Source organism: Eucyclogobius newberryi, unplaced genomic scaffold, assembly GCF_026437365.1.
Source record: "Eucyclogobius newberryi isolate DKJ021-1_F unplaced genomic scaffold, fEucNew1.0.hap1 SCAF_7, whole genome shotgun sequence".
Taxonomy (NCBI): Eukaryota; Metazoa; Chordata; class Actinopteri; order Gobiiformes; family Gobiidae; genus Eucyclogobius; species Eucyclogobius newberryi.
Window position 1 is genome coordinate 32,677,210 of NW_027316389.1, and position 18,977 is coordinate 32,696,186.

An 18,977-nucleotide genomic window follows, 5' to 3' on the forward strand; every position below is an offset into this window, starting at 1 on the left:
TTTTAAATATGTACACTTTTGCTTCAATTATGAACTTTGTTATTAGGATTTTAAAGGCTCTATTCCTGGGTTTCAGCTTCCTGTTACAAACCCATGGAAAGCCAGGAAGTGGTTCATTAAGATGGAGACAACCCAAATGATTCTGTTTAGCGGATTAGAATAAGTCAAATTGTTACTTTACTTCACTCTGAAAGTCACATCACAACAACAAACTGAAATAAATTGAATTAAATTTCGGCTTTTGTGCCGCTTTGCTCTTTCAAAAAAAAATGCCAATGCAATTTATTGAAGTTTGTGGTGGTGACGTTTGTCTGTGGCAGGAGTGCTGATTGCCTGTTACCTCATCTACACTCTGCGCATCAGTCCCAGCGAGGCGGTCCATTTTGTGAGAGTCAAACGGCCTCGCTCCATTCAGACCCGGACACAGATTGGGCAGGTGTTTGACTTCGCCCGCCTCCTGGGCACTCAGCTGGTGCAGTACCCGGACCTGAGCCTCCGACACGGGGCCCCCTTCACCCTCCAGCACTACCTCAACAGACAGGCCCTGCTCCTGCACGGACAAGAGGCCCGCGCGCTCCGATACACGCCAAAGGTCCCCCCAGCACATACTCTAGTTACATGTTATAACTAACCCTAGAACTGGTGAAAGTATTGCACTTTATCTTACACCTTTACAGTGCAACTAGACATTTTATTACTTAATATATAATATAGAATTAACATGAGGCTAATAAATACATGATTTAATCCAGCTGGATCTTTAGCATTAGCTAGCAGGGCCCATTGTTGGACGGATTAATGCCAAATATCGGCATAAAAGTGTTTATTCTCATGCCAAAATATCATATTTTTCTACCCAGATTGTTTGTCCTGAAAGAACATTCTAATTTCTAATGATATGTTTTGGATGTACATTTGATGGACGTGTGCTGTCTCGTCTCCAGGTGGTGCACCTCCTGTGCCTGCGTCTGTCCTGCCTGGCTCTGGACATCCCTGCTCCTCTAGAGGTCCACGCTGAACTGGACAAGCGCTCCACTATCCGAGCGCTGGGCCGAGCGGTGCGGGACACCCTGGTCTCCAGACAGTTTCTGCCCCTGGTGCATGCAGGCCAGCTGGGCAGCACAGCAGGGGCCAGGGGAGGGGCCAGGGTAGGGGACGTCTCCTCCTGGGACGAGCCGCTGGGTTTCCTCCAGAGGAAGAGAGAGGTTCTGCTGGACAAACGGAGCTACAGCGACTCGGACCTCAGCAAAATCACAGCCAGTGAGGTCAGGTGTACAGATGACATCATAACTTAACAGCTGCTGAGGAGATGACTGTTGTTACATGTGTTGGTGTGATAAGACAGTCCACCTGGATCATTGTGCTGTATTATTTTGTTTCTTTTTTTGTATTTATATTCGCGGTGGCTCAGTGGTTAGCGCTCTCGCCTCACAGTAAGAAGGTCCTGGGTTCGAGTTTGCTTTTGTTTATTTTTTAAAGATTTTGTGGCCCGTAGGCTTTAGACAGGAGAGGACAGTGTGAAATGGGGAATGAGCGAGAGGGGAAGACATGCAGTAAATTGTTGGAGTCGGGATTCAAACTTGCGACACTGCGGCCGGCTGCATGTGGAGCCTGGCATATGTGCTGTGACTTAACCACTCAAACACCGGGCAGCACAGGTTCGAGTTTGCATATTCTCCTCGTGTCTGAGTCCTCTGGGTACTCTGGTTTCCCCACCACTAAAAACAAAATGCTCCTCCCCTGAAAAAGAGATGCTACATCTCAGTGGGACTTTCCTGCTCAAATAAAGGTTAATATTGTTAAAAACAAACAAAATCAGAGAGTGATAAAAAATCTAATCCAAAAGAAGCAAATTTGTCCATTCTCAAGTAATAGTTTTTATCATTCTTCTCCTTGTTATTGCTTTTTTTGCTGCAGCCAAAGGTCCATTCCCCAGGTATCATCCATCATTTCTATTGTTGGTGTTTATGTCCCACATAAACAGTTTTAAAGTCAAATGAATGTGCCTCATTCATCTCAGTTCATTATTTATTGAAATTAGGGCATTCCCAAAGTCCTGTTTTGTTTCCAATATTTATATAAGAATATAAAAAAAGTTGTAATCTGACGTCTGAGTCTGACACTTGCCTTTTTCTGTGCTCCAAGCAGATTCAACCCAACATTATTCCTCAGGTCAAACATTTTAAAAAAGGCCCTATAGAGCATTGTATTGCCTTGTGTCTAGGACATGGAGGCCACTGCCGATGTGGGAGATGGGACCTGCTGCGTATTGGAACCTGGACCTGCTCAGAAACCCCCCAAAACCATCCTTCGGTCACCTTCGAGAAACTGTCCCAAACGCCCCACCTGCTCAGCCAAGAGTGCACTGGCTAAATTCACCTCCACTTCTGAGGTAATTCATTTATAACACATTCCTTTTGTATACAAAGAACCTGAGCATTTCTCCTCGACATATGGGATTTACATAAACTTGGCTGCCAAATGTACACTTTTCTTCAGTTATTCACCGCGTCATAAAAACATACATAGTTTGCACTTAATTCATTCATTCCGATTATTTGTTTGTGTTGCATTTCCACACATTTTAAATTGTACTTGTATTGTACGATAAAAACATTAAAATGTCGTTGTTCAGGTCCCTCCCTACAGTATACAACACACACACAGCAATACACAACAATACAATACAATAATACAATAATACCATACTGTAAAAAAGGCTTTGCAACTTTTGTCCTTGGGAATATTTAACATATATTGTTTTACTCATTTTACCCAAATAGATAGACCTGTTCTTTAAAAAAAGACGTACCCTTTTTCGCCAATTGAGCGCCTGTTTTCTTTTTTTAAAATCTTTTTAAAAATCTATATTTTGTACACACAGCATTACTTGTCCTTTTTATTCTTGACACCTAGAGTTGCGTTGTTTTTGTTCACAGTGTGAGTAATAATCCTGTGTCCTGCTCTCATTCTGAAGCCTTTGAACAGAAACACTTTGAAACGCTCATTATTTTATGTCTCTGCTGCCCTCTGCTGGTCACCTGGTGTCACGCTGCCCTCTGCTGGTCACCTGGTGTTACGCTGCCCTCTGCTGGTCACCTGGTGTCACGCTGCCCTCTGCTGGTCACCTGGTGTCACGCTGCCCTCTGCTGGTCACCTGGTGTCACGCTGCCCTCTGCTGGTCACCTGGTGTTACGCTGCCCTCTGCTGGTCACCTGGTGTCACGCTGCCCTCTGCTGGTCACCTGGTGTTACGCTGCCCTCTGCTGGTCACCTGGTGTCACGCTGCCCTCTGCTGGTCACCTGGTGTTACGCTGCCCTCTGCTGGTCACCTGGTGTCATGCTGCCCTCTGCTGGTCACCTGTTGTCATGCTGCCCTCTGCTGGTCACCTGGTCTTACGCTGCCCTCTGCTGGTCACCTGGTGTCATGCTGCCCTCTGCTGGTCACCTGGTGTTACGCTGCCCTCTGCTGGTCACCTGGTGTCACGCTGCCCTCTGCTGGTCACCTGGTGTTACGCTGCCCTCTGCTGGTCACCTGGTGTCATGCTGCCCTCTGCTGGTCACCTGGTGTTACGCTGCCCTCTGCTGGTCACCTGGTGTCACGCTGCCCTCTGCTGGTCACCTGGTGTTACGCTGCCCTCTGCTGGTCACCTGGTGTTACGCTGCCCTCTGCTGGTCACCTGGTGTCATGCTGCTCTCTTCTGGTCACCTGGTGTCATGCTGCTCTCTGCTGGTCACCTGGTGTTACGCTGCCCTCTGCTGGTCACCTGGTGTTTTGCTGCCCTCTGCTGGTCACCTGGTGTTACGCTGCCCTCTGCTGGTCACCTGGTGTTATGCTGCCCTCTGCTGGTCACCTGGTGTCACGCTGCCCTCTGCTGGTCACCTGGTGTCATGCTGCTCTCTTCTGGTCACCTGGTGTCACGCTGCCCTCTGCTGGTCACCTGGTGTTATGCTGCTCTCTTCTGGTCACCTGGCGTCATGCTGCCCTCTGCTGGTCACCTGGTGTTATGCTGCCCTCTGCTGGTCACCTGGTGTCATGCTGCCCTCTGCTGGTCACCTGGTGTTATGCTGCCCTCTGCTGGTCACCTGGTGTTATGCTGCCCTCTGCTGGTCACCTGGTGTCATGCTGCCCTCTGCTGGTCACCTGGTGTTATGCTGCCCTCTGCTGGTCACCTGGTGTCATGCTGCCCTCTGCTGGTCACCTGGTGTCATGCTGCCCTCTGCTGGTCACCTGGTGTTATGGCAGTATTGGAATGAATGCAAAACTGCAGAACTGATAAGCCCCGCCTCTTCACTGTGACATTTCACTGGAACAAGCAGCAGATTTTCACAGATGTTTTTATTGTTAAAATTATACATGGCATTTTTTAACTCTAGATGCAGGGGGTGGAGATAGGAGGAAAGTGAAAATGAAAATTGCATGACAATACAGGATTACACAAACAGACATGCAGGACTTCATCAGTATACAACTAGGAAAACGTACAAATAGGAAATACTGTTGTTAATGTTAACTATTACATCCATAATGATGCGCCTACATAATAAGTCCGCTTGTGATTCTGAAGGCAACTAACTATGACAGAATCATAGTTTGTAGTCAGGCTTTTCATTGTACGTTGTGTCTGTGTGTCCCAGATGTGCAGGACTCCACAGCCCACGCGCCCCAGTGCAGTGAGCCGGGCTGTGGCTAAGGCCATGGCTGACCCTGGTCCTCCCGGAGAGAGCATCCTGCAGAGGTCCTCCCTGCTGCAGGTTACACACACACACACACACACACACACACACACAAGCAACCGCTAGAAAGAGAACTACTTCTGCCTGGAAATGCCAGAATGATTTTTCAGAATACAGATCAATACCACTCTTCCATCTTAGAGAAAAACTACACTCTCACAAAAATGGACTCTTATCTCATACTTAAGTCTAAGTCAAGGGATTGAAACTATAAACATTTATTTTTTGCCCAGATTCTGTTCAGACTCTCTCGATTTCTATCTTTAGCCGACTGTTTGATGAGTGGATTAATACGATCCCAAGATTTGTGTGGCAAAGCAAGAAACTTAAACTCCGATTTCAAACTCTACAGTTATCCAAAGAAAAAGGAGGCGGGGTTTGCCTTGTCTGAAAAGTGACTTTATTTCAGCTCAAATCAGAACGTTGCTGGTGTGATCCAGATTATGAAGCTCAATGGAAAAATATTGAGAGTAATGTTGTGCCAGGGGTTCCTGTACAGGCCTTACTGGCAGATGACAAACGGATGTGTCATTTGGAGGAAGTTAGAATCCCTGGGTAAAATCTGTTCTTACAACATGGAAGGAGCTAATCAGGACATGCAGACTAAACAAGGATGTTATACTCTTAAACTGGTCAGTTTATGAGTTTATGACCAAGGTTTTGTTCCAAATAGAACTGACCTGAGATTAAAGGTCTGTATTACAAAGGTTTAAAGGTATTTTAGCAGATTGTAAAAGATAATCACACAAAAAGCTTTGATATGTTGAAAGAATCCTTTGACTGACAAAACAGGACTTTTATATGTATTTACAAATAAGGAGTTATTTTAATCAATAACTTAAACAGAGTGGACTGAAATTGTATTAAATATTATAAATCAGAAAAATATCCACATTATATAAATGTATTAACAATGTGGGCTTTCATTCTACTGATTACATGAAGGAAAGATGGGAAATCCTGACTGTTGGAGAAACTGTGGCAGCAGGAGGCAAACCACTCTCACATGTTTTGACTGTCCTGTTGTTCAGGGATACTGGACTGAAGTTCACACTGCACTGCAGACTGTTTATGATATTGTCATCACTCTGAACTTTGAAAAAACGACACAAACAAATGGTTGAAATAAACATCACAGACGATCTTGGACTGGACTGACATTGTAATGGACATCAGACAAATGGAAAAGCTGACAATTGTAATATATAAAGTATTTTGGTGTGTTTGCTCAGGAGGAGCTGAACAGCAGTGAGTGTGGCTGGGCTCTGCTGGTCACAGAGTCAGACCCTCACGTCCTCAGCTGTCTGCTGTGGTCCTGGCTCGACAAGCTCAGGGTGAGACACACACACTCACACACTCACACACACACTCACACACGCACACACACACTCACACACGCACACTCACACACACACTCACACACGCACGCACACACACACACACACTCACACGTGCAAACGCGCGCACACACACACACACACACTCACGCACACACACACACACTCACACGTGCAAACGCGCGCACACACACACACACACTCACACGTGCAAACGCGCGCACACACACACGCAAGCACACACACACACACACACGTGCACACACACACACACTCACACTCACACGTGCAAACGCGCGCACACACACACACACACACACACGCAAGCACACACACACACACGTGCGCACACACACACACACACACACACACACACTCACACGTGCACACACACACACGCAAGCACACACACACACTCACACGTGCACACGCGCGCACACGCAAGCACACACACACGCACGCACACGCACACACACACACACACACTCACACGTGCACACACACACTCACACGTGCACACACACACACACTCACACTCACACGTGCAAACGCGCGCACACACACACACACACACACACGCAAGCACACACACACGTGCGCACACACACACACACACACACACTCACACGTGCACACACACACACGCAAGCACACACACACACTCACACGTGCACACGCGCGCACACGCAAGCACACACACACGCACGCACACGCACACACACACACACACACTCACACGTGCACACACACACTCACACGTGCACACACACACACACTCACACTCACACGTGCAAACGCGCGCACACACACACACACACGCAAGCACACACACACGTGCGCACACACACACACACACACACACACTCACACGTGCACACACACACACGCAAGCACACACACACACTCACACGTGCACACGCGCGCACACGCAAGCACACACACACGCACGCACACACACACACACACACTCACACGTGCACACACACACACACACGCGCACACACGCAAGCACACACACACACTCACACACACACACACACACAAGCACACACACACACACACACACAAGCACACACACACACACTCACACACACACACACACACACACACACACACACACACAAGCACACACACACACACTCACACACACAAGCACACACACACACACACACACACACACACACAAGCACACACACACACACACACACAAGCACACACACACACAAGCACACACACACACACTCACACACACACACACACACACAAGCACACACACACACACTCACACACACACACACAAGCACACACACACACACACACACACACACACACACACACACACACACACACACACACACACACACACACACACACACGTGCCTGTGAGAGGGGGAATAAAGGCACTTTACACTTCAAGAAGAATCATACACCAAATAATAGACTATATTTTCCCCTTTCTTTTCCAGGAGCCTGTGTTAAGTGCAGATGATGTCATCAAACTCTGCAGTGTCTCCAACAACAAGAATGCCATGTCTGAGCTACAGAAGGTACATTTGGCAGAACTGCAGTGATATTGTTAAAGAAGTGTAACTGTTTGTGTTTGCAGCCTCAGAGACACACACTGCTGTGTCTGCTGCGCTGTGTGGGGACAGTGTCCAGTCTGTGTCCACACAGAGAGGACGCTCTGCTGCTGCGCCTGCTGCGAGCGCTCACCAGGGTAAGAGCACATTATACATTACACTGGTGCTGGACTGTCCTGTGTCCTCTGCTCCTCAGACTCCTCTGGAGGAGGTGAAGACAGCAGACGTGTCGATGACAATGTTCAGGTCTGCGCTCAGAGAAACATTCTACAAGTGCAGGAACTTCTCCAGGGCCTGAAGAGCCACACACCAAACGTGGTTCAAAGTAATTTTTCTTATTTTTTTAATTGTTTGTTAAAACCCATTAAAGGTGGTTGTCATTTACAATATTTCATTCTATCATTTTTATAGGCTGTCGTGTGTAGCTCATTGTTTATTTTATTTAGCCTATTTTTGCTAAAATATAAATATGTAAGAATTTGAATTGCAAAGTCATTGTAACGTCTGGATAGCGACCTCAGAGTAGAGTTCCAATTGTGTATTTTATTTACAAAAGAGAATTAAAAACTGTCTCTCAATATGTTCACACAGCACTAAACAACGGTAACTGCAACCAACCACCTTTATTAAATTAACAATGAACATTTTAAAAATGATTAAGCTCTGCCCCCCATTCTCCTCCTTTGTTCTGCCCCGGAGGTTCTTAAGGCGCTCTATGGTGAACACCTGAAAGAGCAGACCATGGGGGTTTGCACTAGTTTAGACTTGTTTTGATTCAGACCTGGTTAGATCTGTTTCAATGCTGGATGGGCACTTTTGCAAAACAATGTTGATAAAACACATGTTATTTCTCACAAAAATCAAATCTATCAGTAGTTATTGTATCGTATTAATTCAATGTATTGATACAGTGTCGGGATATTTTGTGTGAGCCAAAATGTTACAGCAGTGACATATCTTGGCCCTCCGAAAACCACTCAAAATTCAAGGACCATCTCCCCCATCATGTCCCATTTGGAACTGCGCAAAAAGGGCCAGTAAAAATATAATGTGTATCTCATTTTTATCACATTTTTCAGATACATTTGTGTGCTGATATCTCTTTGACTCTGACCAGACCACAACAGTCTAAAACCAACAGGTGATTTTGTGTCACTCTCTGGATATAAAATGAATTGGTCCAAGATTTTTTTATAGTAAAAATAATTATTTATAATTTTCTCCAGATCTGTTGATAATTCTTTATGGAGGACTACACCTAAATATCTAAGGGGTTCCATTTGCAATTTAAATAGTTAGGTCTTTCTAAAGGTCAGAGGGAGCTCCAGAATGTGATGATTTAAGTTTTTTGTACATTTTAAAACTTCAACATGTGCTTTTATTTTAGAAGTGGGCCTATCTAATGGCTCTCGCTACATTACAGCCATTGAAAACAACAGGTTACTCTGCCAAAAGCCATTTTAAGCATTTGAATAGTTATTCCATCCCGCCTTGATGAAAATCCACTCAACATTATTGGCATTGGTAACATCTGTAGGAGATTCCAACAAAAAGAAATATACTCTATGACCTTTTATAAAAATTTAAATATTTGATTTTAAATTGAATTGATCTGACGTCACCTGATCTGCTCCTGACACATTTGAACCTTTGTCAGTCAAACAAGACCCAACAGCCACCGACCTGAGCAAAAGTCTTTTCAACTTTGATAAAATGTGGGTTTTTCACATAAGCCTGTTCATCTCTGGGACGTGTGGAGGTTCAGTTCAGCAGAAAGAGTAGAAAGAGTGGAAAGAACAGTTTCTTTCAGCGGACACAGGGTGGACAGGGTGCGGTTGACTGCTGAACGCTGAGCCGTCCAGCAGGGGGCGCCCGCCACAGCGCACCTCCACAGCCGAAGAAGCGCGTTGCGTGGAAACCAGAAAAAGCATCGCGTCATGTGTTTCTGATGAGTTTGGCTCTTCACGCCGCACCTGAGACACAACATCAGAGCTGAGAGGGTCGTTTATGTTTGACAGAAGAAGAACTGAGGAAAATATCAACTCTTCGGACCGGAAGAGAGTGTTTTTAATCTGCTCCGAGGATTAAGCGCGAGTGTTTGGAGCTGGCAGCCGTTAGCATTAGCCTCCATTAGCCTTTTCTGGACCGAGAGACTATCATTAGATAAGAAACGGTAACGTGAATCGACGGTAGCTGCGGCGTTTGTACTTTTAACCGCGGTCTCGTCGTGAAAGAAGGAACATGAGCTGTTGTTTTCATTCATGTTGTGGCATTAGCGCCCCCGCCGTTAGCTAATACCGAGCCGCGCCAGCTGGAACACGGGCTTCAGTCCACACTTCAGGCTCAGAATCACAGCAGATCCGTGGAAATGGCGGCAGAGGAGGAGAGCGCCGACGCAGAGCTGGACCCGCACAAGTACGACGCGGCGGAGGCGGTGAAGATCATCTGTTTGGGAGACAGCGCCGTGGGCAAATCCAAGTAATCCAAGTTCCACACGACACAGCGCGAGGACTGGCTCTGTTCTTGTGTTTCTGATCGTGTTTCTGTTTCCTCCCAGGCTCATGGAACGCTTTCTTCTGGATGAATAGTATCCTTTTTTTACTATGCACCATATGTGGAGGTGATGGCTCTGCTTTGTGTGAGAGAAGGAGTGGTAGAAGAGTAAAGGTACACAGAGTAAAAGTACACAGAGTAAAAGTACACAGAGTAAAAGTACACAGAGTAAAGGTACACAGAGTAAAGGTACACAGAGTAAAGGTACACAGAGTAAAAGTACACAGAGTAAAGGTACACAGAGTAAAAGTACACAGAGTAAAAGTACACAGAGTAGAGTAAAGGTACACAGAGTAAAAGTACACAGAGTAAAGGTACACAGAGTAAAAGTACACAGAGTAAAAGTACACAGAGTAAAAGTACAGAGTAAAGGTACACAGAGTAAAGGTACACAGAGTAAAAGTACACAGAGTAAAGGTACACAGAGTAAAGGTACACAGAGTAAAGGTACACAGAGTAAAAGTACACAGAGTAAAGGTACACAGAGTAAAGGTACACAGAGTAAAGGTACACAGAGTAAAAGTACACAGAGTAAAGGTACACAGAGTAAAAGTACACAGAGTAAAAGTACACAGAGTAAAGGTACACAGAGTAAAAGTACACAGAGTAAAAGTACACAGAGTAAAAAGTACAGGGGAAGTGGGTAAAAGTCTCTTTTAGTCAAAAATAAATTGAAGTCAATTCAGGTTTTTCCATTTTGCTTGTATTTATTGCACAGAAAAAGACACAAAATATGTTCTGACTGTAAGCTGGCTTGCATCTCCATAAACCTGACTTGTACTTGGCCTGCTTGTTTCCATGGAAAAGTTGTTCTTTTGGCGGTAATATTCCACAGACCAAATCCCTAGAGGATATTCAGAAATGTAGTCAAATCAAATCAATTTATTTTTGTAAGGCCCAAAATCACAACAGTTGCCTCTGAGGGCCACAGGGAGAAATGAATCAACAATGTCTGTGGTGGCGATGGAGTCAGACAATGTCTGTGGTGGCGAGGGACGATGTCCCAGGGTCCTCTGACCTTAGACTCTCCTTCTCGGCCAGGAAAAACTACAAAAAAACCTCTTTGGGAAAAAAGCGTAGAAACCTGGAGGAGTTCCAGTGAAGGAGAGATCCGACTCTCACAGACGGACACGAGGGAGACTGGAGCTGGACCCACTCTTCAGGCAGAAGAGGGACCGTCTGAGTCGAACTGGACCCACTCTTCAGGCAGATGAGGGACCGTCTGAGTCGAGCTGGACCCACTCTTCAGGCAGAAGAGGGACCGTCGGAGGCGAGCTGGACCCACTCTTCAGGCAGATGAGGGACCGTCTGAGTCGAGCTGGACCCACTCTTCAGGCAGAAGAGGGACCGTCTGAGTCGAGCTGGACCCACTCTTCAGGCAGAAGAGGGACCGTCTGAGTCGAGCTGGACCCACTCTTCAGGCAGAAGAGGGACCGACTGAGGCGAACTGGACCCACTCTTCAGGCAGAAGAGGGACCGTCTGAGTCGAGCTGGACCCACTCTTCAGGCAGAAGAGGGACCGTCTGAGTCGAGCTGGACCCACTCTTCAGGCAGAAGAGGGACCGTCGGAGGCGAGCTGGACCCACTCTTCAGGCAGATGAGGGACCGTCTGAGTCGAGCTGGACCCACTCTTCAGGCAGATGAGGGACCGTCGGAGGCGAGCTGGACCCACTCTTCAGGCAGATGAGGGACCGTCTGAGTCGAGCTGGACCCACTCTTCAGGCAGATGAGGGACCGTCGGAGGCGAGCTGGACCCACTCCTCAGGCAGATGAGGGACCGACTGAGGCGAACTGGAGCCACTCTTCAGGCAGATGAGGGACCGTCCACACAGGGCAGGGACCACTTCACCAGGGGAGGGGCATCTGGGTCCACAGGTCCTCAGGAGTGAAAGAAAGAAAAAGAAGGCGGTGAACAGATTGCAAGTGGAATCAAAAAATAAATATTGTTTGATAGCATAAGTAGTCAGAAGAAGAAGAGGATAGTGCTCAAGCTGTCATACTTCCCCCAGCATAGTTACTCCTAGGGCAGCGTAGCTGAAGCTGTGGGTTTATGTTTCTGTTCCTAACTAGTCTGACCATTAGCGATTTCGAAGAGGAACGTTTTAAGCCTGGACTTAAATGAAGAGACTGTGTCAGCATATTTAACATGGGTCGGGAGCTGATTCCATAACACAGGAGCTTGGTAGCTAAACGCTCTACCTCCTACAGTACTTTTAGAGACTCTTGGCACCACCAGAAGGCCGGCATTCTGAGAGCGAAGAGCTCTGTTTGGATGATATGGTTCTATAGCATCTTTGAGGTAGGATGGGGCCATGTCATTTATGGCTTTGTAGGTCAAGAGTAGAATTTTGAATTTGATTCTAGACTCGACGGGGAGCCAGTGAAGAGACTTCAGCACCGGCGTAATGTGCTCTCTTCTTTTTGTTCCTGTTAGTAATCTTGCTGCTGCATTTTGAACCAGTTGAAAGCTTTTTATGGAGCTTTTAGGACACGCTGCAAGCAGGGAGTTACAGTAGTCTAATCTAGTCGTTACAAATGCATGGATAAGTTTTTCGGCATCACTTTTAGGCAGGATTCTTCTGATTTTGGCGATGTTGCGCAAATGGAAATAGTTTAAATTTTTAGAATAAACTGTAAAATGTTGAAAAGGTTTCATCTGGACAATGTTTTTAAAAATGAGAACGTTTCGACTTCCAGCTGAAAGTCCTTTTCAATCTGAAGGTTAAATATTTCATACAGATTCTGAACTGTTCAAGCGCCAAATCTCAATTTTGATTTGAATCACGATTTATGAAGACTATCTTTGTATTGGCTTAAGGGGTAAGTAAAGTAAACCTCTTAAGATAGATAGAAGTCCATATGGTTAAACTACACGTTTCAGTAAAACAGAGGGAATATGAGTTTATTTAAGATTTTACCAAACATTTTGCCCATGTTGCTCCAATTTGACAAAAAGGGCCACAGTCTATTTACTTCATACAATAGTTATGATTTTACAAACAATTTCACCTGACACACATTTATTTTGTCAAATGATCGTTAAAAAGGTGTAATTTAGCAAATTTTCTCCCACCCAATTTTCTACTTTAGTTGTCAAATCATCTGCACAAACTGTAACTTGACTGATGACAAACTATGATCATTATTTACCACGGGACCATCTCTCCAAGCAATTAATTACAATGACATGAGACCCTGTCATGGGCATAATGTCACGCACACCAGAAGCTGACCAATAGGAGTAGAGGGTGGTTAGAAGCCTTGTGTGGAGCTGCTTTTACTAAACATCACTGTCATTGTTCAAGAGAACCAGAGCGTCCTTTTCCTCAGCCCTGATGCAGCCGGCCGCAGCAGCTGTCCACTTTCGCACTGACTCTGTACAAACACAAAGCCTCTGTGGGAAACAAGACCGTGGCAGTAGGTACGTGCTCACCCTGTTTTCTGACGTGCTTCTAATCCACTGCTACTGCTGAGAACTGCTCCTGATAGAGCTGGGCCAGAAATGTGTCTTTAAACGTGTTCTTTTGGTTCAACTGTCAGAAAAATTTGAAATGACTGTAAAAAATGACCATGAGAGTGCAGAAATATCACTATATATTCTTAATTGATAGTTTACAACATAATTTTTTTCATCAGCTCTTTTATGGCATTTTATTTCAACTATAAACAATATACTCAATATTCACGATATTCTCTAAATTCCCTACTACAAAGCAGTGGCACATGTGGTGAAGCTGAAAAATATGTAAAGTGCATCTAAACAGCCACACCTCTGTCAGTCAGCCCCAAGGCAGGCGCAGCACTGGACATGACAGTGATGGTGAGTTAACGTGAGTGAAAAGGACCTGACTTGTGTTGTTGTTGTTGTTGTTGTTGTGTGCACAGACTTCTGGGACACGGCGGGTCAGGAGAGGTTCCAGAGCATGCACCCATCGTACTATCACAAAGCCCACGCCTGCATTATGGTGAGAATGACACCGCACACGCCACAAACCTGCACAGAAACTACAATGTGCTTATTCTCCAGTCAGAGCAGGAGACGAGGGTCGTTATGTGAGTTTGTTTGTTTGTTTGTTTGCACAGTAGTGACTGTGGTTTGATGATTGGGACTAGTGCAGTGGGAGAGACCTGGTTGTCTCACATGGGTACACCAGGGGGCGCTATGGCATTAAGCTAAACACCCCGTTTGTTTTTTGCTTTAATATTTTGATCATGCAAAAAACATTCAAGTAAGTGTCAAAATCTGAAAATAATCTAATATCCTGTAAAAGGTCAGAGTTCAGGGCTGTTTAACAAACTAAAAGCTCAAACTCAAACTAAAGCCACGTGTCGCTCGCTCAAACGTTCTGTCAAAGTCAGACGGGGCCGGTCATCTCACGGGACGTACCTGATGTCCCACTGTGCTGATGCAGACCCTGGCTATTAGAACAGTAACATTTGTAAAGCTTCTATCTGCAACATTTTACAGTTTAATATGAACTAAAAATCAAACGAACAATAACGTGAACAAATTAGTTGTTGGATTACATCGTGGGATGATTGAAAAAGGGTTTAAAACAAAAATGATGCCCAGTGGAAGACCCAGGACACGCTGGAGGGACTATGTCTCTCGGCTGGCCTGAGAACGCGCCGGGATCCCCCTGGAGGAGATGGAGGAAGTGTCTGGGGTGAGGAAAGTCTGGGAGTCCCTGCTTAGACTGCTGCCCTGGATAAACGGGAGAAGATGGATAATGCTCATTGTGACAACCACTGACACGGGGCACAAAGGATGTTGTCTTTAACGGTTCATATGTTTTTCTCACAATAACATGTGTAAAAGGCCCATTTTAAACATTTGTGGGATAAAAATGTGACAATCAGATGACTAAGATTTTAAAAGCACAAATAGAGTCATACTAAACGACAAATTAAATGATCAAAAAAACATTACCCCAAACAATGGACACTGTATTGTTGGTATTTATAATGCACTTCTTCCTGCAGCATGTAACCAGGAGCTTTTGTACTTTTTTCCTTAGGTTTTCGATGTCCAAAGAAAGATCACCTACAAAAACCTGAGCACGTGGTACCAGGAGCTGCGCGAGTACCGACCCACGATCCCCTGTTGTGTAGTGGCCAATAAGATTGACGGTGAGTCAGAACGAGTGGAGTCAGAATGTGGTGGATTGGGTTTCAGAGTGATGGGAAACGTGGCACCGCTGCTGCCATAGCGATGGTATGAAGCAGGTCAAACATCTGCACCGGGCTCAGGCTTTTCTCTTTGCAGCCGACATGAAAGCGACTCAGCGAAGCTTCAACTTTGCAAAGAAGCACGAGCTGCCGTCTTACTTTGTTTCAGCAGCGGACGGGACCAACGTCGTCAAGGTTTGAGCAGGATGACATTCATAAACTGCTTGTAGATATATGTTATTGCTAAGTTATTGCACAGCTTTAATACATATGGTTGTTTCTGTAGATGTTTCGAGACATGATCAAAAGAGCAGTGGCGTACAAGCAGAGCCCGACGGACTTTATGGATGAAGTGCTACAAGAACTGGAGGTAATATGAGCCTTAACGTGAAGCTAGAACTGCACGTGACAGGTTCTCGTGTTTTTCTGGTATTACTTTGTTTGGTGGGATGGATTTGGTGGTAATTATTTAATAGTCAAGAAAAAAAGTAGCTCTGAGTTCTGAAAAGGATTGTTCAGTTACCAGAACTAAACCATTATTTAAAAAAAAGCTCTTTTATTTGACTGACTGTTGAATTACCATTACTGTTTTATTCAGAAAGAAAGAAGAATTTCACTGTTGTGTTGTCTTGGTGGTAATAATCTTTTTTTTTACAATAATCTTAGCACTAAAATGTAGTATCTTTAGTCATCAGCGCACACAGTTCCAGCCAAAATACAGGAACAATTTACTGTACAAGACTCATTTTTCTTTTTTGACAGTTTAAACATTTATGGTTCCGGTAAATTTAGGACTAAACCCAGATATAAACATGGACTTTGCCAAGACTAAAACAGGACTAGAACAGGACAAGGTCAAGTCAGACTGAAACTCAAACCAGGGCCAAACAAGTACTAAATACATGAAATACATGTGTTTGTTAATCATGTGTAAATTAGACCCGCTTAAAGTGCCTCTGACAGGTTAGACACTCATTCAACTAGAATGCAGTTAAGATAAATATATTTAGAATTTAGCTAAAAATTATATATACATTCATGACAGAATAGGACTTTTTTTTTAGGTTGTTTATTTCACTTCCTGTTTGTAATCGATGATATCACACTAGGAAAATTACCCAGCAAACACAAAAACTCATCTAATGTCACAATTTATTTTATCTGACAAATAAAAATATATGAGAGCGACTTTGTTTTGTTGAATTCATATTTAGAGTCAAAAAAGTTGTTTCTTTGTGTAAATTCTGCATAAACTTTGACAGGAATGAGTGTCCCTGGTGTGATGTCACTTCCTGTCATTTTCTACAGACCTTTTAATGTTTTCTCCACAAATACCTGCTCGATTGGTGTAAAACTATCATTTATATGTACAACAGGTTAAATTCACCAAATGAAATGAAAACTAGTCATGTGCACCTTGTTTACTGTATGGTTGCTTTGTAACAGTTAAATAGTTATTAGCTCTACGCAACCAGAAAATGATAAACTTCACAGAAAATGGTCAAACTAGAGACATTTTTAAATATTATTAAGCTTACTATGTATTTGTGGAATGTCTGTCATATGCACACGTTCAAATTTTACATTTCTCAAACATAATTTTGTCGTTTTTGCAGAATTTCGACTTGGACAAAACGGAGGACGACTCTGAAGCAGACGATTAGAATGTGAATTATGTAGTTTATACATCAATTATGTTTTGTAAAGCCTCGTGCATCTCGTGGAACATTATGTATTTTTTCCCACAGAAAAGCAAATAGCTGTGAATAGATTGCAAACCTATTTATATGTTTTATATCATTAGTTTTTATTTTTTACAGCGAAATGTGAAGCGTTGTAACGGGGAATGTGTAATTGTCCGGTGTTTTTGCTGCTATTTCCTGGTGTTTACGCGTAGGACTTCTTTTTCGATGTCACAAGACGCTATATTCGTGTGAGAAAAGTAGTTTGTGAAATACATTCTCCATCGTCTGCGGTGTTGTTCAAGTGGAAAGAGTTTTGTCTTCAATAGAAAACATTTTCTATAGAGAGAATTTGTTCCGTCAGATTTTGAACGCTTTAAACGCTGATGAATGTCTCACTTTGAATGTTTTAACCTTGGGGAAAAAACATGCTTTGTTTCTATTTTCTTTTTCCTGTATTTTGGTTGTGGAATGTTGTAAAGTTTTCAATGTTTCTTAGTTCATAAATTCAAAAGGAAAAATTCACCTTTTAAATATTCAGCGCATATATTTTCAAGTCAAGATTCGGAGTGTAAAGTTTGCACACAAGAAGAAAAATCACACTTATTATATTCTGGCACCATTAGCATTTTCAGTCAATCTGAGAGAGTAAAAAACATCAAAACTACCTCTACTTTAGCTGTTAACTGTAAACCCCGCCCACAGAAGAGAGAGGCCAATAGGAGGCCTCTATTCTTTTTCAAATTTCCCAAAAAAGTATGCAGTACTGCATGTTTTTTCTGATGAATCAAATGATCTTTCACGATGAGATGTGCACGTGATGAAACATACCAAAGTTTAAAAAAAAAAAGTGGACTCTGGAGCCTTCACTGTTTTCATTATAAATTTATTACAGAATAAACATCTCTCTGTGGTGGACATATGTGTGGAACATCTCAGCGTGGACACCAGGCAGCACGTTCAGACGGGTCTCTGTCCACTCTTGGGGTCAGTTTAGGGGTCGAAGTGAAGGATGTTTGGTTCATCCATAATCAGGATTGTTCCGGTCTCAATATTTGTAAGAACTAAAAACTAATATTAATTTATATACATACTTATAAACTGCATTCAAAAAGTCTGATTTGATCAAGTTGGCCACATACTATTGGGACAGTGATGTATTAGAACAGAAAGCATCATCTGGACTTGTCTGGGCTCATGGTTTGAGGCTGAGATGTCGCAGTCATACATCCACCAGTCTAAACTTCACAGTGCAAACAAGGAGAAAACCAACGAGAAATCCAAAGAAAAGCCGTTCATGATAAGAGCACTGGCTCCAGAGTGGATTAAAAAGGTTACACTGCTCCTCACACAATGTAGATTGTGCTTTGTTGATTAGAAAAGTGTTCCCACTGTCACTTACACTACTGTCTGAGAGCAGACTCCATTTTGGATTGTGGTTTGGTTTCACCAGGGAACAGTTAACAGGATTCCCCTTTATCACAGTACCAATCTGATTGAAATAGAAAGATCAATGCAAAGTTCACGTGGACAGTCACAGGTGTTTGATACTGCGCTCCAAAGATTTCCATAAGGAATGACACCTTTTTATTATCTTATGGCAATCTTTGTCCAACACATATACGGCCTGTGTTTCATAAAATAAAATTGAGTTGTGTTTCCACCAGGAGGAAACAGGAAAGGATCTAAGAAATGTCTGCAGTTCTCAAGATTTCCAGGAGATGGCACCATATTATTGAGTCGGAACAGCGTCAGATGCTGTAACTAAGATAGTCCCAAAGCAAACACAGATATACAGTTCAAAGTAAGGTCGTTTTTGGCACAATTTCCTCACCTCGCACGCCCCAAACTCCCAGTGTCTGAATGTCTGAAAAAGGAAAGAGGAGTTCTGCCTGACGAGGAGCGCAAATGCCATCTGGA

At 44.0% G+C, this 18,977-nt stretch overlaps 2 protein-coding genes across 2 annotated transcripts in view; both read left to right on the top strand.

Moving 5' to 3' along the window:
- Positions 1 to 7,958, top strand: part of LOC140349533 (protein tyrosine phosphatase domain-containing protein 1) — a 10,399-nt gene extending 2,441 nt beyond the window's left edge. The window contains exons 6-13 of the mRNA XM_072435909.1: positions 321 to 592; positions 945 to 1,265; positions 2,225 to 2,392; positions 4,638 to 4,754; positions 5,969 to 6,070; positions 7,540 to 7,620; positions 7,680 to 7,790; positions 7,850 to 7,958. Of these exons, the coding sequence (XP_072292010.1) occupies positions 321 to 592; positions 945 to 1,265; positions 2,225 to 2,392; positions 4,638 to 4,754; positions 5,969 to 6,070; positions 7,540 to 7,620; positions 7,680 to 7,790; positions 7,850 to 7,951 (1,274 nt within the window). The 3' untranslated portion in view covers positions 7,952 to 7,958. The remainder of the gene's footprint in view (positions 1 to 320; positions 593 to 944; positions 1,266 to 2,224; positions 2,393 to 4,637; positions 4,755 to 5,968; positions 6,071 to 7,539; positions 7,621 to 7,679; positions 7,791 to 7,849) is intronic.
- A 1,584-nt stretch (positions 7,959 to 9,542) lies between these two features.
- Positions 9,543 to 18,977, top strand: part of rabl2 (RAB, member of RAS oncogene family-like 2) — a 321,019-nt gene continuing 311,584 nt past the window's right edge. Inside the window, exons 1-8 of the mRNA XM_072435308.1 lie at positions 9,543 to 10,131; positions 10,211 to 10,240; positions 13,548 to 13,627; positions 14,092 to 14,171; positions 15,225 to 15,336; positions 15,473 to 15,570; positions 15,662 to 15,745; positions 16,992 to 17,042. Coding sequence (XP_072291409.1) covers positions 10,022 to 10,131; positions 10,211 to 10,240; positions 13,548 to 13,627; positions 14,092 to 14,171; positions 15,225 to 15,336; positions 15,473 to 15,570; positions 15,662 to 15,745; positions 16,992 to 17,039 — 642 coding nt within the window. The 5' untranslated portion in view covers positions 9,543 to 10,021 and the 3' untranslated portion in view covers positions 17,040 to 17,042. The remainder of the gene's footprint in view (positions 10,132 to 10,210; positions 10,241 to 13,547; positions 13,628 to 14,091; positions 14,172 to 15,224; positions 15,337 to 15,472; positions 15,571 to 15,661; positions 15,746 to 16,991; positions 17,043 to 18,977) is intronic.